General features: G+C 40.9%; 1 protein-coding gene across 2 annotated transcripts; it reads left to right on the plus strand.

Annotated features, from left to right (window-relative positions):
* Positions 1–7,076: 7,076 nt before the first annotated feature.
* LOC311000868 (cullin-3-like) lies at positions 7,077–16,140 on the plus strand. 2 transcript variants are annotated; one of them, XM_083991739.1, is made up of 16 exons: positions 7,077–7,415; positions 9,341–9,538; positions 9,793–9,906; positions 12,066–12,226; positions 12,395–12,509; positions 12,595–12,823; positions 12,939–13,084; positions 13,175–13,351; positions 13,473–13,643; positions 13,784–13,891; positions 14,079–14,203; positions 14,315–14,411; positions 14,507–14,641; positions 14,805–14,991; positions 15,255–15,400; positions 15,519–16,140. In XM_083991739.1, exons 1-16 carry the CDS (start codon positions 7,356–7,358, stop codon positions 15,648–15,650), a joined length of 2,301 nt encoding a protein of 766 aa, XP_083847865.1. In that variant the 5' UTR covers positions 7,077–7,355; the 3' UTR covers positions 15,651–16,140. The 2 variants fall into 2 exon arrangements, with proteins under 2 accessions (XP_083847865.1, XP_083847864.1); XM_083991738.1 differs by having other exon boundaries at positions 14,315–14,410; positions 14,503–14,641.
* The last annotated feature ends 491 nt before the right edge of the window (positions 16,141–16,631 follow it).

Raw genomic sequence — 16,631 nt, forward strand, 5'->3', positions numbered from 1 at the left:
TGCTGTTTTACAACAAGTGTGTGGAACAACCCTGGCAAAGGCCGATTCAAAGTGACATAATCCCATTAGTCTATTCAAGGTCCCTGTCCGACCACCCTGCATAATGAGGAGATAAAGGCTACTAGGGCAATATGAATAAGTAACTGTTTTCATAAAGAGAATTATTCATGCCTTGTGTGTCATGGACAACTATTAATTCGATTAACCCCCTCACAGGAATTGATTATTACAAATTTGAATGCACCTTTATGTTTTATTACATTTTTGGTTGCATATCAGCCCCTTCACCAATTATTAAGCGAGGCTGGTATTGTTCTTACCTTAAGTGGAGTTAGTGTGTGTGGTACTATGGCAAAATGTGGTCCTGGAGACACTGAGAACTTCATCAGCTACATCTTTGAGTGCTTTGTCATGAGTCATGTTTGTGGACACATACATCATCATCATCACCAGGATATGGTCACAACCAAGATTGTAGTCATGAAAACTTTACAAATGGACATGTGCTTTCCTGCAAGCACTGAGTACTGATGTAATAAAGTAGTAATGACAACTACGTAACATCAACATGTTTATAGTCATTGCTGGTGCTCTGCTCCCCTTGTAAAATGGTTTATAGTTTACCCTGCCTCTTCCATATCTAACTTCAGCATCTCACCTCCATATATAGAGCAATTATTTGGTAATTCTTGCAGCTCCTTGGAAATCCCTCTGCCACCCTAACATCATTTGTGTGAATGATGAGCTCAGTAACTGTCATCATCACGCAATCAAATAAGGAACTTAGAGGCCAGTAAGAGGCAGGTGGTATCAATGAAACATGAAATTACAGCCTCTTCACGGTGTTGAAGTACCTGTCTTACTGGTACTGTATGTTCAAATAACAGTCATCTGAAGGCTACAGCACCCCAGTTAATTAATAATAAACAACAAATCAGGAACTATAGTGGGTTGTCCAATACCATGTTCAGCCCTGTAACAGTCTTTCAACTGCACTGCTAAATATTAACTAGAGACCATCACACAATGGAATCACACACCAGCTACGACGCCTATCGCTGACGTTCAGACCCATGAGTCCTCCGTAGTCAGTTCTTCATCATTACATGGAGAGCATGCCCATCTTCAAACGCAGCCTTCATTTTGATCTGTCTACACTGCCTGTAATGTTTTGTGTGACAGCACAGTTATGACACTATAATCTGTCCACAGACAGACATCGCATCAACATCAGCACCTGCCAAGGTTGTGAAATCCCCTCTGTGATAGTTTGGGATACAGTCACTGTCTCCAGGACCACATTTTGTCATGGCTGTCACGGCTGGTAATTGCTATAAAGTACGAACTAGACACTCATTTATGTTATGATGCGTTGAAATGAAAATTATATATAGTTCATAACTAATAACTAATACTGTTCATCAATCATTTTTACTGTCGAATCACATGGGAGTTTATTAATTACAAACTACCAAACATTACTGACCGTAGGCCTATATCTGCTAGTGCTTTTAAAGAAAACTGTACACATTTTAGAGAATTAGCACTAGTGTGTAATGGATCCTTTAGTGCCAAAGAAAGAACATTTACACTATATAAAGCAATTACAGGATAGGTTTATAATTTTTCAAGCCTGTCTTAAATCAATAGTTTTACTTAGGCTACTGCTCTAATCATTCCTTTAGTTCATGCTAGCCATTGAGCGATGGCTCCCTAAAGCGTTTCCAGTGCAAGTAATGGGGCACACAATTCCAGACAGTATCAAGTCTCAAATAATAATATCAATGTTTAATTATTACACTTCCTCATTTGGCTTAAAATAGAAAAATAGTTTCAGTCTATATCAAAAACATTTTCTATATAGTAGCTACCAGGCCTTCCACTTAGTAACCTAGCAACCAGTGAACTCAACATGGCACCTATTGTAACTCTAAAACTAGCTAAGCTGAGTGCCAGACATAATTATATCTCCCCACAGCCAATCACATAAGGCCCTGAGCCATAAATAACAGACTGCTCCCCTACAGAGCACCAGTCTGTGCCGAAAAGTCAACAAACACTTTCTCCAGTAGGCTAGCAGCTCTCGCTCACTACTGGATTCGTCTTGCTCAGAGGAAGGCAAACAGAGGGGGAGAGAGACAGAGGCCTATAGGTTTACAAAGAGAAGGAGAGATAGGGAGTTGAGAGGAAAAGAAAAACAAATGCAGTCTGTGATTACTGAGTCATAATGAAGGCTGTTGGATGGGACTGTGGTTATGAGCTATGTCATTAAAGACGGTGCCGAGTGGCTGGAAAACCTACAGGTTTCTATTTGAAACACTGGCACGTAGGAAGACGCGGACATAGCACTGCATTCAAAATGTCCTTTCAAATTGCTTCTTCAAAGTTATCACATTTTTCACAAATATTACAGCAATAATCTCATTAGCAGAAGCTCTGGTGTGAGTGGCTAGGGCTTCGCTTTCAAGCCTTGTAACCCAGTGTGTGTGTTTTTTTGCCAGACAGCTACCACAGCGCTCTGTGAAACAGCTTAGTCTCCGGGGCCTTATATTTAGATTTTACGACCAATATTGAATTCTAACCCAATGTATTTTCACCAGGGTGATTTAAGATGTCACCTCAATAGGGCAACAAGTTATGGCAGCAATTACAAGCAGATCATATCACGTCACGTGGCTGGAGGAGGACGTTGGTACATTTGTTCATTCTGGGTGATGAGAGATGGGATTGGGAATGTGTCTGCACGTAAGACATAACCTGTTAAGTAACACAGCACTTGTTTTGCTTAAGGGATGTGAGAACCTAATCTAACCTCTTGACATAATATCATCATTGTGATTGTGGTGACAAATCACAATGACAAACCCATTTTCTCAAGGATTTGTGTCATTTTTTAAACTTGCAGCAGTGCTTTTCAGAAATATACTCTTTTTAAGAGCTCTGATAGTATCAGCAGACATGACAACTTCACCAACATATCATTTCTTGACACATATTTATTGAGATATGTAAACATTACTGGGGTACCATGAGACATCCTTGACATGTATCACATAATAAAAGCAGATGTGTCCTACATATCCCCTACCTCCTATGCTATTTGTTTTATTTAGCACCTCTCGTGTGGGGAGGTGACACTTTCCAGACTTGAGTGTGATGTATCCAGTGAGTCATGATCTTATCACTCTATGTGACATATTAAGACGGTTACGTATAGGTGCACATCTTGACGATGGGATCAGCTCAATGTTGGCCTTTTACCGAATGCTTCTGCCAGTTATCTGTTGCTATGGTGACGTTTACATCTGATCTTTAACTGCATTGTCTTTTTTTACCTGGGGCAGGGTGATATTTTAAGGAATATGTTTCACTTTTTGATGTTATAAAATAAATTAAAAAAAACAACATAAAGAAGAACAGTGCTTGCCTTTATACAATGGCTTTGAAAGTGATTATAAGCGTTTGCTAAATTACTTTCATAATATAATCATATTTCTCAGAGACAGTACCCTACTATCTTTAAAACAAGAATAGATAAATCTCTTCAATCTCTGCATACCTGAAGGACAAAAGTATTTCTCTAGAGGTGAGGAGACTGTATGTGATGCTACAGACAGAACAGCCTGACCCCTCTCTCAGCTCCCAGGATGTTTTCCTCAAGCCTCCCTATTGGGATTCTGGTAGCCTACATTCCCTGTTTCAAGGTCGGCAGCAGTGGCAAATTAAATTACTTGTCCTGTTTTGTGGTGTTGGCGCCAGGTCAACAGCAACTTGGCTAAAATGATGAGTGCAGGATTCTGGAGGGAGCTGCATTTGTCCTGACCCTCTGGTGTCATGTTTGCAAAGCAAGTAGCAACGATGAAAAGGGCTGAAATCAAAAGCAGTGTATTAAATTCTGCATCTGTAATCACTTTTTAAAAAAATCAATTACCGCTGCTTTCGAATGCATCACTTTATATTGTCGTCCTTTTGGCTTACCCTGCTGCTGGAGGATGTCATGTGCTTGCACATGGAACCAAGCTTGAGTATATTAGGTCTAATTTTGTTAAAGTCATACCACGTCACGCGCCACCTGCTGGGCATATGTCATACCACGTGGCAGCTGTATCACATTTAAATTAACGTCACTTGAAACAGAAATATTTCACTGAGTGGAGTCTTCTCCACACTCACGATGTTTTCCTGTCATGTTAGCAGTCAGTCACCTCGTGTTAGCTGTCTCTACAGCAGCATGTTAAGTTTATCTCTCTGTTGCTGAGGGGTTGTTATCAGCAGACAAACAGCTTACATACCATACTGTGGAATGGGAGGAACTTTGAGTATGTAATGTGGTGTCAAAACACGGAACAAGTAAACAGGCAACAAGTAAACAGGCGACAAGAGACAGGCGATACACAACACTGATCAAATATTGTTGCCAATATCACTCGGCAACGTAAATCAATGAGGAGGCTCATAGTGACAAACACCAGATCACCAAATATTAAATGTGTGTTCTGAGTTATATGCAATTTGCTCATGCAATCTCTATTGCTAAGTTTATAAAGTGGCTGATCAACACTGAGCTCATCCTCACTACCAACAACGACACTAAAAGTTATTTCGGAGCACAAACACGTTGGGGTTGTAGCTGCAGCATTTCCTGTGTCCAAACCACAGCTCAGTGAGTGCCATCTGCACTGTCAGTATCAGAGGATGTTACCTGAGAAGCGAAATGTACAGAATTTGCACATCTGATATGTATATGACTCTTTGTCTCTAATATGTCATTGCTGCATGAGTCATGGCTTGGCTAAGGCTAAACATCGTATTCGGTAGTTAACCTTCCGTTTCTAAAAATAATTAATGTCTTAATATTAATGTACCTGTATGCAGGAGGTACAGTACACCTACAGTACATGCACAGCCACAAGCCTCCAGTAGTTGCAGAGGTCCTCTACGCTGGCAAAGTGAAATGCTGATATTGACAATTAGAAACATCTATTAATTATATGTTTAAATTCATTAAAATCTGCATTTTAAAACTGAAACTGAAATATTCAGAATAATGGTGCTACAAATAAAACATAACTCCCCAGAAGATCTGGTCAAACCCTATGACCTTGTAATATTATAATTTCTTTTTTTGTATCTTTGCCAATACTGATCTGCACATTTCCTCACCACATCAATTATGTCCTTATGGTGTTTATGTTTTTGATGTCAGCTTGTCATGACCAGTGTCCCTGCCTCGTTTTTGTGAGGAAACCTAAAGCAGCTTGACATCACTGCAATCTGCAGTCCAAGGTGCTACGGACTTCACGTTCTCAACCAGAAGAGGTCAGTGAAACAATGCTTTTCTGCTTTCTACTCTGTAAGCAGGTGCTGGGACTACTAAACACTAGAGAGCAGCAGAGCCGCATTGAACAGATGCTCACTGACTCATTCTCTCCTCTTCATACAGCAACCAAACAGGTGTTCTTAATGTAAATTGAAATTCTCATATTTTACATAAACTCATACAACCCACCCAACACCCAATTATTCTTTACACAGTGATAATAGTCAGTTGCATGCAGCAAGGCTGTCTGTGTGAGCCCTAACAGTGAGGACATTGGTGCAGAAACTGAGCTGGGTTTTTGGAGGTATGTGATTATGACGTAGCTACTTTACAAATTTGGGGCAGAAAGAAAAGTTCAAGTTCAAGTAGGCTATAATGGGGAAAAAATTTGTTTGACAAATAAGTCCATCCTCAGGTGCCATTTTAGTCCATGTATTTTAGCCCCACTGAGAAGTGGCCTGAGTTTAAACAAGAAGCAATTCACCCTATCACCCTGACAAACACTGTTAGACCACAGGTAAGCCTCTCCCAAGTTCCTATTGTTGACAGAGTAGATGAATATTTAACAGGAGGAAGGAAAGTGGTAGGCATCGGATCGCTACGAAGAAAATAACACTCTCCCATCATGTGACCTGACTATCAATAGTCTGATGACAGCCTAGATGGCCTCTTTTGATTGGCTGCGTATTTCTTTGTTGACCCCAATGTTGTGCTTTAAAAAAAAAATCAACTTTGAATGAAAAGGCCCAAATGCCTATTGAGAGACTGTGTGTTTACAGGTCAGATGGGATCGTGTGGTGAGATGGATGCACATGAGAGAGATGCAGACAGGGTGGAAACGTGCATGGTCAGCACCGTGGACAGCGAACAGAGGCTTATCCAGGTGATCAGCTTGATGCGGACTGAAATCAGAAAGCTGGAGCTGGAGAACATGGGGCTGAGGAGGAGGGCGCAGGCTGGCCTCAGAAAGACTGCAACAGTTCCCATCATTAGTACAGCAGAGCGCACAGGTAGATGGATTTAATACATCACTATAAAATGATACAAAATTAGTCCAGAAATGTATTATGTGATGATGAGGTTTGAGTTATTGTGGCTTAATTGTGCTTGAGGGGAGATTCTTTGTTTAATATTCAAATAAACTGATAATTACTATTTATCTCATATTTATATTCTTACATAGCATATTTACCTTTTCAGGACTCACCTTTTTGCTGTAAGATATTCTCTTTGTCTTGTGCAGAGAGCGTCGTCATGACCGTGAGAAGATATTCAGTCTTCCAAGCACTTGTCAATCATCGGAGTTCACAGGTGGACAATGTGAAGAGCGGGAACTTGACTGGAAAACTGCAACGATGACAATTAGCGTGTTCAAAATGAACAATGAATATGGCATTATTTGAATATCGCCTATCTGACTGAATAATAGGCGTAATAGTGTTGTATGTAGTCTATGCTTTCCTGAAAAAAAAAGATAGAGTCTTGATCACGCCCTGAATTAGCTTGATAGTTGAAGAAAAACTGTAACTTTTACTGTGACTGAATAAAGTTGTTTGTTTTTTTATGTTTTCATGTCATTATTTTCACCTACGAACGACAAAGTATGTTCGCGCCGAAACTATAACTTACGTACTTACAAAGTTTGTGTCGAAATTAATATCACACCGACGTAACCGTTGAGCGGTTATGATGATGATGATGATGATCAACCTGTGGCGTAAACGTGCACCTGTCACTGACTTTACTCTCGCGAGATTTCGGCGTTGCGCAGTGGAGTAGCTACAGCACGTCCGCCATCACTGCATCCAGGCTACAACATTAGCCACACAAAAAAAACCACTGGGAAGATTGAAGAAGAAGAGGAGCGAGTGACAACAACATAACAGACACACACACAGACCGACCTAATTCCCAAAAGGGGGAGGTCATTGCAGTTTCCCCCCTGCCGCTTTCCTGGCATAGAAAGCAAACCTCGCAGCTGCCTTTCATGTAGTCTTTTAAGTCAACTTAGAAACGAGAGTCGTTGTAACTAACCATGTCCAACCTCAAAGGCAGCACCAAGAAGGACACCAAGATGAGGATACGAGCGTTTCCTGTAAGTATTTACCGGCTCCGTTAGCGCTGGGACGCTTAGCTGTGAGACTCGAGTACCGGGGATGACAGGTTTTTTATGCTAGCTAGTTAGCTACCTGGTGGTCAATCGAGAGAGAGAGAAAAAAAACATGTCATTGTCAAATGAAAACTTGCTACTAGCATGACAGTTCACCTGAAGCATATCAACTATGTTATCAACCTAGTTTTATCTATTTATTAAACGTTAGCTGGGTTTATCGCTGTCTAAATGGGAGTCGACGTCTGACACAAGCTAATGTTAGCATAATGTAAGAAAGAAAACTTCTTCGGCGAGAGACGAGCAAACAGCAGCTAGCTGGATAGCAGGCCTACATGTTAGCTTTGACTTGACGTTAGCCAAGTTGCAGTCACTCAGCAAGTATCGTTACGCTATGGTAACGGCAGTCTCTGTTTGTTTGGTCGGTTGTTGGTGTTTCTTAGCGGATCGAGACTGTTGTAGATGGCAAATAAAACATTGTTGTGCAGTGTTTGCTTGAGAGCTAACGCAACTTCAGCTTAACTTGAGACTAACGTAAACATAGCCAAGGTAACTCGAGTAGTTTATGTTGTTGTTGACGTTGCCATGCTAGCTACCTGCTGCTGTTACTACTACTAGTACCACTGTGTGACATTATTATTTTTTATCACTAACGTTAGGTTAACATATTGTAGTAGTTATCAGGTAGTGAGATTTTTTTTTTTAAATATATATGTAGTCTTAGTTCAGCTAGCCCTTGCAACACCCTTCCCACTCCGTGTTGAGGTTGTAGACCAAATGTTTTTCCCTCTGTTGAGTAGCCAGGTTTGAGTGGGTGTCTTGCAGAGTGAGTCAGTGAGGCAGATGAGCAAGTGAACACAGCTAATCCCTCTATCAAGTGTTGATCTAATACATGCCAGTGCAGGACCTGCCACCTAGACCACAATGAACCATCTAGTAAGGGTGGAGTTAAATTGATCCCCTTACAGTTCTTTCTCATACCTACAGATTTAAACAGGGATTTGGGCAGGTTAGTCAAGGTTTGACAAGCTGGAGTTATTTTCAATAACATTGCAGCCATACAACTTCTCTCTGGATACCAATTCTGGTGACTTAACTCAGCCTAATTACTGTTATTCATTTATGGCCTTATACCATTTCAATTATTTCTCCCGATTTAAATCTACAGTCCCTACTGCATGGGGCAAGAGAAGTTGGGCACACTAAATAGTTGCCTCTTTACCATCCCTTTGTCTGACTCAAAAATGTCAGCAGTTTATTGTTGAGTTATTTGGTTACCAGTCTGCTGGTGTCGAGCAGCACTTCCATGTGTTTTTCGACTGTGGACCTTTTTTTTTTTAATGTTGTGTGCAAAAGAGGATGTAGCCTACCAGTATTCACTGGCTTTAGTCCTCAATAGAATTCATAAGGCACATTGAACTGTTCTCCATATTATATTTATTGCTGAAAAAAATCAACACATTGCCAATATCACTACTCAGCCAAAATTGCTGTTTCTTAACTGCTTTATGCTGAGCCCACTTATTTTTACTCAGTGTTTCCCCCATTTATGACTGCAGTAAACCAAAATAAAAATGAATTGGATTTGTATCAAAGCAGAAACAATATAATACTTGCCGTTATATTGGTTTGTTACGACATCTCCATGTCATTTCGCTCCACACTGCAAGGTAGAAAGCACAAACCATTAAAGTTATGAAATATACACCGACATAACTTATAGAAAGCTCCTCTACTGTTAGACATTATACATTGTTTGTATGGATTTTTCTTTGACATATTTGATCTATTAAATAGTATTAGTACAAAATAAAACCTTGATGTTATTGTCTTCATTTACTGATACCACATCAAGGTAAGAATAAAAGTTTTTCATGTAATCACATTTTCATCTTTTTGCTCCTCCGTAGATGACAATGGATGAGAAGTATGTGAACAACATCTGGGACCTTCTAAAAAATGCCATCCAAGAGATCCAGAGGAAGAACAACAGTGGACTAAGCTTTGAGGAACTGTACAGGAACGCCTACACCATGGTGCTCCACAAGCATGGAGAGAAGCTCTACACAGGCCTGAGGGAGGTTGTCACCGAGCACCTCATCAACAAAGTAAATGCATAGTATTCCTTTCTAATGTAGCTCTTTTTATCAGTGACATAAAGACCACAGAGTAGCAGTTATGTAAAAAAAAATGAAAAGAACAAGAAGACTATCTATTCCATTGAGTCTCTTGCGCTGCATCTGCTTGAAAGATGTTGTTTTATGTTAGTGTCAAATGGACTGTGAATGGACTATGGATATTACATTTCCTAACACTTAGCATCCTAAAAGTCTGACCTGATCTATTGTGTTTCTTTTTTCAGGTACGGGAAGATGTCCTGAACTCTCTAAATAATAACTTTCTGCAAACACTGAATCAGGCCTGGAATGACCATCAAACTGCCATGGTCATGATCAGAGACATCCTCATGTATATGGTGGGTAGGCTGATGTGTGTGCCTTGCCTTTTGTTGTAAGAAGTAAATGGTATAGTAGTAGTAGATTATTCACAAATATCTTTATCACCATGCAGTGGTGGGTTTTGTTTTTTACAATAAGCGTAGACCAGTGAGATCTTATGTTTCACTCATGTTAATGGATTATGCTGCTTGTACTGATATTGAAGAAATGGCCTCTTGTGCTCAGCGGTGGCCAGCTTCACCTACATCCTATTCTGGACTTTGATTGTAAGGTGTTGTTTCATTTGCAGGCTCAACAATGAGCCTCTGTTGCTGTATTTATTTGTTTTGTTGGAAAACTGGCAGCACTAGTTGATTTACTTTAGCCCACAGCAAGTCCAAAGTGTTTACAGGGTTGTGTGTGACTGAGTGAGCCCCTTGAGATAGGCACAAGTGTAAGCTAAACAATGGCACAGTCAGGGACTGCACAGCTCCCCTGGGCTTCTTTTGTTCTATGGTCTCCATCTTCCTGTCCCGCTTTACCCAAACCGTTTGGCTTTCTGTTGTTGTAAGTACTGCATACTCAAGGCCTGCTGCTGCAGTTACCGGGCTGCTGACCTCTAGTGAGGAGCTAGACAGATGCACCAAGTGTGACTTTGCTCTTCTGTTTGTTGTAAAAAAAAAAAAAAAAAAACACATCCTGTAATTATGCACTGGCCGATATTTGTCATTCTGGATTAACGTTTGTGATGTTAAATGGCATGACTGAGTGGCATGGTAAATATTTTATCACCCCTGCCCCCCTTGAACCTGGTGTTTTCTGCAAGTAATTCAGACAACAGCCGGTCATTTATTGTGGTGGTCTAATGATCTCGTAAAGGTTTGCAGCCTTTCAGTGGGATTGTATAGTATATGATAAAAGCTTTGCTGGCACCTTCAGCCAATAGGAAAAGTATTTTGCTCCCCATCAAATTGAAGTAAATTAGGGGAGATTTTTTTTTACAGTACAGAAGTAGAAATACTTGAAATACATTCTCAAATGACAAATGAGGATAAATACCACTGACACAAACTATGTGTTTCTAATAGGGATGTGAATCTTTGGGTGGCTCACGATTCGATTCGATTCCGATTTTGAGGGTCACGATTCGATTCAAAATCGATTTTCGATTCAACCGATTCGATTCAAAAATCGATTCGATTCAACCGATTCTTGATTTTATTTTTGCGATTTTTAGTTTGCTTTATTAACACCAGACCATGTGAAAAAGTTGAATGATGATGATATCTACAGACTATTATATCAGAAGCCATATTTCCCTCCAAAAAATGCACATCACATGTTTCATATTTACTGAACCATTTTAAAGTAAACTGCTACATGAAGCTGGTTTTATATACTACTCTCTTTTCAAAAGCCTGGACTGAAGGGATGTGAATATTTGGGTGTCTATTCAATTCAAAATCAGTTCTCATGTCCATGCACATAGACATGTATCACCCGTAACAAAGGTGCTGCTAAAAAAAAAAAAAAAGACGGCACTCCGCTCTCACGCCAGCTGACCTGCAGCCTGTCTGACTCTGCAGCGCCACAGAGGAGCTGTCAGAGGAGCTGCTGCTGCCGTGCCTCTCTCTTCAGCCTGCTGTTTGGCTGCACTTTGTATGAGTTTAAAAAAGTGAAGATCTAACGTCACCTGAGCACCGATCAGCTGATCCAGAGCGCAGTGGATGTGGCTGCTCAGCTGGAGCGCGCGTGTGTTTAACGGCAAAAAAAACAAAAAAAAACAGCGATCGTCCTCTCGCCTCAATAGAGCGTCGGGTTGCTGATGTACTCAAGCCTAGTCACAGACATTCAATAATAGAGCATTTAAATCAGATCAGTTAACGTTTGTAGGCGGTTAACGAGCGTCTTTTAGCGCCATGGCGTGCTGCAGCGCTGTGTACGGCGCTGTGAGGGCGCGTATTGAGACGGAAGAAAATTAATAAAAAATCGATTTTTGAAGATTATGAATCGATTCAGAATCTTAGAGAATAAGAATCTCGATTCTTACATGAATCGATTTTTTCCCCCACCCCTAGTTTCTAAATATATTTAGTTTTACTTGTGTTTTTCATTTGTCTTAAATCTCACTGTATGCATTTTGGAATCAGAGACGGTATCTAATGTCCTCTTCATTCTTCATTCTCTCATCTCTCAGGACCGGGTCTATGTTCAACAAAACAATGTGGAGAATGTGTACAACCTCGGGCTAATCATATTCAGAGACCAGGTTGTGCGCTACGGCTGCATTCGAGACCACCTACGACAAACACTATTGGACATGATTGCACGTGAGAGGAAAGGAGAGGTTGTAGACAGGTACGCAGGAGCACAACTTCACTGCCTCATCTAAAGGATTATTCTAACAGCCTTCTTCAGGATGCCATATGTTTTGGTTGAATAAATACTTTTTGTTATTAACTGTTTACTATGTATTATCATAGTTATATTAAAGTTGATACCAGGCCTTACATTTATTCATTACAGAGGAGCCATCAGAAACGCCTGCCAGATGTTGATGATTCTCGGACTGGATGGCAGGTCCGTGTATGAGGAGGACTTCGAAGGCCCTTTCTTAGATATGTCGGCTGAATTCTTCCAGGTGAGTTGGTAGTAGGTTTTTCTTGTTGTTTTTGTAATACCTGAATAAAACCTTCAATAAAACACGTGTACATCTGCTTTTTCAGATGGAGAGCCAAAAGTTCCTAGCAGAGAACAGCGCCAGTGTCTACATAAAGAAGGTAGAGGCCAGAATCAATGAAGAGATCGAACGAGTTATGCACTGTCTAGACAAGACTACGGAGGAGCCCATTGTCAAGGTGGTGGAACGGGAGCTCATTTCCAAACACATGAAGACCATTGTAGAGATGGAGAACTCTGGCCTCGTGCATATGCTCAAGAATGGCAAGACAGAAGGTAAAAGCTTACTTCAAATTCTGATTTAGAAATGAGAACAAGCGATTTTCTCAGCCTTTCCCTTGAATTTTCTTTTTGTTTCTCATTTCTTTTTTCCCCAACGTGTCCCTCTCAGACCTGGCATGCATGTACAAGCTGTTCAGTCGTGTGCCAAATGGCCTGAAAACAATGTGCGAGTGTATGAGCTCTTACTTGAGGGAGCAAGGCAAAGCTCTGGTGTCAGAAGAGGGAGAGGGTAAGAACCCCGTCGACTATATCCAGGTATGTTGATTCAACGGCGAGTCCAAACAATTGATTCTGTTGTTGGGTGATATAGATTATGTCAGCTCTTTGTAATTTCTTCTTCACTAGGGCTTATTAGACCTGAAGACACGATTCGATCGTTTCCTCCTCGAGTCCTTCAACAACGACAGACTCTTCAAACAAACCATAGCCGGCGACTTTGAATATTTCCTCAACCTCAATTCCCGCTCTCCAGAGTACCTGTCACTCTTCATCGATGATAAGCTGAAGAAAGGAGTCAAAGGGGTATGTTTAACTGAATGGCACATATTTCTACACTTTTTCTATTCCCTGCTGGACATGAATCTGTTTTGCATGCCTTGGACAATGCCTTACTCATTTTTTCCCTCCCATCTTATTTGACCAGTTGACAGAACAGGAGGTGGAGTCGATCCTTGACAAGGCCATGGTGTTGTTCAGGTTTATGCAGGAGAAAGATGTGTTTGAAAGGTACTACAAGCAGCATCTGGGTCGCAGGCTGCTCAGCAACAAGAGTGTCTCGGACGACTCTGAGAAGAACATGATCTCAAAGCTCAAGGTAAAGAGACAAGTAGTTCTACACAGATGTTTTGATCCTCATTACATCGCCCTCTCTGCTCATATTTGACCTGCTCCTGTCCTGTCTAAATCCATGTCAGCAGTTTAAACTCACTGCTCTCTGGTTTTCTCGTTTTGCAGACAGAATGTGGCTGTCAGTTCACCTCGAAACTGGAAGGGATGTTCAGAGACATGAGCATCTCCAACACTACCATGGATGAGTTCAGGCAACACATACAAACAACGTCGGTAAGGCAGACGGACACAGATTTAAAAAAAACTTTAACAAACAAGGAAAAGAAGAACCAATTATGATCCTTATGTTATTCGGGGGAGATCTGAAGCACATTACTGAGAGAAATTAAGTCTTAAAGTCATCATAATGTCACAGAAAGTAAACCATAGATGTGGTGTAACTCCCATCCATCTCTTCCAGGCATCTCTAAGTGGTGTGGACCTCACAGTAAGAGTCCTCACTACTGGCTACTGGCCCACACAGTCTGCAACCCCTAAATGTACCATCCCTCCTGCTCCTAGACACGCCTTTGAAGTCTTTAGAAGGTAATGTTCTTAAATGTACTCAAGTGTTTTACAATACACACTGCAGGGGAGGCTCGGTGTTGCTCATATGGTTTCTGACGATTGTGATGCCGGGCCTTTTTTGTTCTCCAGGTTTTACCTCGCTAAGCACAGTGGCAGACAGCTCACACTGCAACACCACATGGGTGGAGCAGACCTAAACGCAACTTTCTACGGAGCTATTAAAAAGGTAGAAGCAGGATGTAGTAATGCTCTTGCTTTTTTTTTCTTTTTTAACTTTTTAAGATTCATCTTATGTCATCTTGTCTTTCACTCCAACTGCAGGAGGATGGTTCAGAGGTGGGTGTGGGAGGTGCCCAGGTGACAGGCTCCAACACCCGTAAGCACATACTGCAGGTCTCTACCTTCCAGATGACCATCCTCATGCTCTTCAATAACAGAGAAAAGTGCACTTTCGAGGTGGGCACACAGTGAAGCACATTCATCTCTGTAGAGGTTATTTTTCCTCTGTATGTCTGGCACACATCATTGTAAGGGAGGACAGTGAAGTGAGGAGTACATATTTATTTGTGTCCATCTTCTTTTACAACCCTAACCCCCTTCGTATATCCCCATTTTTTAGGAAATCCAGCAGGAGACGGATATTCCCGAGCGGGAGTTGGTGCGAGCGCTGCAGTCTTTGGCCTGTGGGAAGCCCACACAGAGAGTTCTCACGAAGGAGCCAAAGTCCAAGGAAATTGAGAACGGCCACGTGTTTACAGTCAATGATCAGTTTACTTCCAAACTGCACAGAGTCAAAATACAGACAGGTGGGCAAAGTTTGTGTACAACACACACATCACTACAGAGAGCAGAGAGTCTCAGCCATTGGCAAACCACTGACCACTCATTTCTGGACATCTTAAAATGCTGTGAATTTCTTTCTTTATTCTAGAATGGTTCAGTAATGCAGTACTTTCTTCTATTTCCTCTGTTAAATATGGCTTACGGTACATTGCACAGGCTAAAATGGGGTTGGGTTGGGATTGGAAATGTTTTGTCTACATTTTCTCCCTGTATCCTTCCTTTCCAGTTGCTGCTAAACAAGGTGAATCGGACCCTGAAAGGAAAGAGACGCGGCAGAAAGTGGATGACGACAGGAAGCATGAGATAGAGGCAGCCATTGTCCGAATCATGAAGTCGAGGAAGAAGATGCAGCACAATGTCCTGGTGGCAGAGGTAAGGAAAGAGTATGATAAAGCAAAGTTTGGTCTGTCTGGCTTCAGGCTTTGGACCACTAATGTTCTTGTGTCTGTTTCTGTGCAGTTCTCTTACACAGTTTATTGTAACTCCTCAGGTCACTCAGCAGCTCCGGGCACGTTTTCTTCCCAGCCCTGTGGTTATCAAAAAGCGTATAGAAGGACTAATAGAAAGAGAATACTTGGCGAGGACGCCAGAGGATCGTAAAGTGTACACCTATGTTGCATAGAAAAGAAACTGTGGATGAGAGGAGGAAGAGACTGGACGGGGGGAATGGGGATTTGTTTGTTTTCTTTGGACTGTTGTCACGCATGGACTGGAAGTTTCTTTTCAAGACAAATGCTGGGAACCTGATTCATCATCCCTTACAAAAACACAGTAAACACACCTAAATGGGGAATAAAATTTTGGCACAGAAAAAAAAAATCCATTAGATCTCCTAGATGATTTTGAAATCAGGCCCTGTCTTCCCAATCCCTGCGAGATTTAACATGGGTGGATCCAGCTTCAAGCTTTTCACTGTTTTACCCTTGTAGAGATCAAACTTGCAAAGAATCCCTTGGGGAAAATGTGAATGCACCACATTATTTTTTTGTTTCAATACTGTATAAAAATAATAAAATTATTAAAAACAGCAAATGTGGATTGTTACAAAAACAAAATAAAAATAATGAGTATTGCTGCTCTGTAGTTTCTCACAGAAAAGCTTTGCTCTTCTATATTTGTCTCTTGTCAGTATAAAAACATTTATTTTGTCCAGGTGATGAATCAAATTTGCGCCTCAAAATCTATTTATTACATCAAGAAATGCTGTTTTAAGCCCCAGTTTTTGGTCGGGGTCGAGGAGTTTTAAATTGAGGCGGTTTATTTTTCATGATGCATTACCAGCCTTTGACTGTTCACTTTAATTATTTCATGCAATTTTCTTACAACTTCATAGGCGCCATACTGGAGATTGTGCAGCTGGGATGTATCAACATCAATTTCACAATTGTAACAAACACCTCTTCGACATCTGAGAAACAATGCACTCCTACCAAGTCACACCAAATAACCGTGTCTTATCATCAAAACAACAGACAGGCATGTTTTTCCCCATGTATTCAATAACGGCTAATGATATACTCAATATCAAATCAGTTGATTCTTAAATCAATAGTTTATGACATTTTCAGCTCAAAAACAGACCTGTTAACACATGTTGACATCA

The sequence above is a fragment of the Trachurus trachurus genome (assembly GCF_905171665.1).
Source record: "Trachurus trachurus genome assembly, chromosome: 17".
Taxonomy (NCBI): domain Eukaryota; kingdom Metazoa; phylum Chordata; class Actinopteri; order Carangiformes; family Carangidae; genus Trachurus; species Trachurus trachurus.

Excerpts from the sequence above, each read along its gene's own strand:
- LOC311000868 (XM_083991738.1), top strand. The coding sequence starts at position 7,356 with ATGTCCAACCTCAAAGGCAGCACCAAGAAGGACACCAAGATGAGGATA. Across the intron at positions 12,227-12,394 it reads AAAGGAGAGGTTGTAGACAG|AGGAGCCATCAGAAACGCCT; the intron begins GTACGCAGGAGC and ends TATTCATTACAG. Across the intron at positions 14,204-14,314 it reads GCCTTTGAAGTCTTTAGAAG|GTTTTACCTCGCTAAGCACA; the intron begins GTAATGTTCTTA and ends TTTGTTCTCCAG.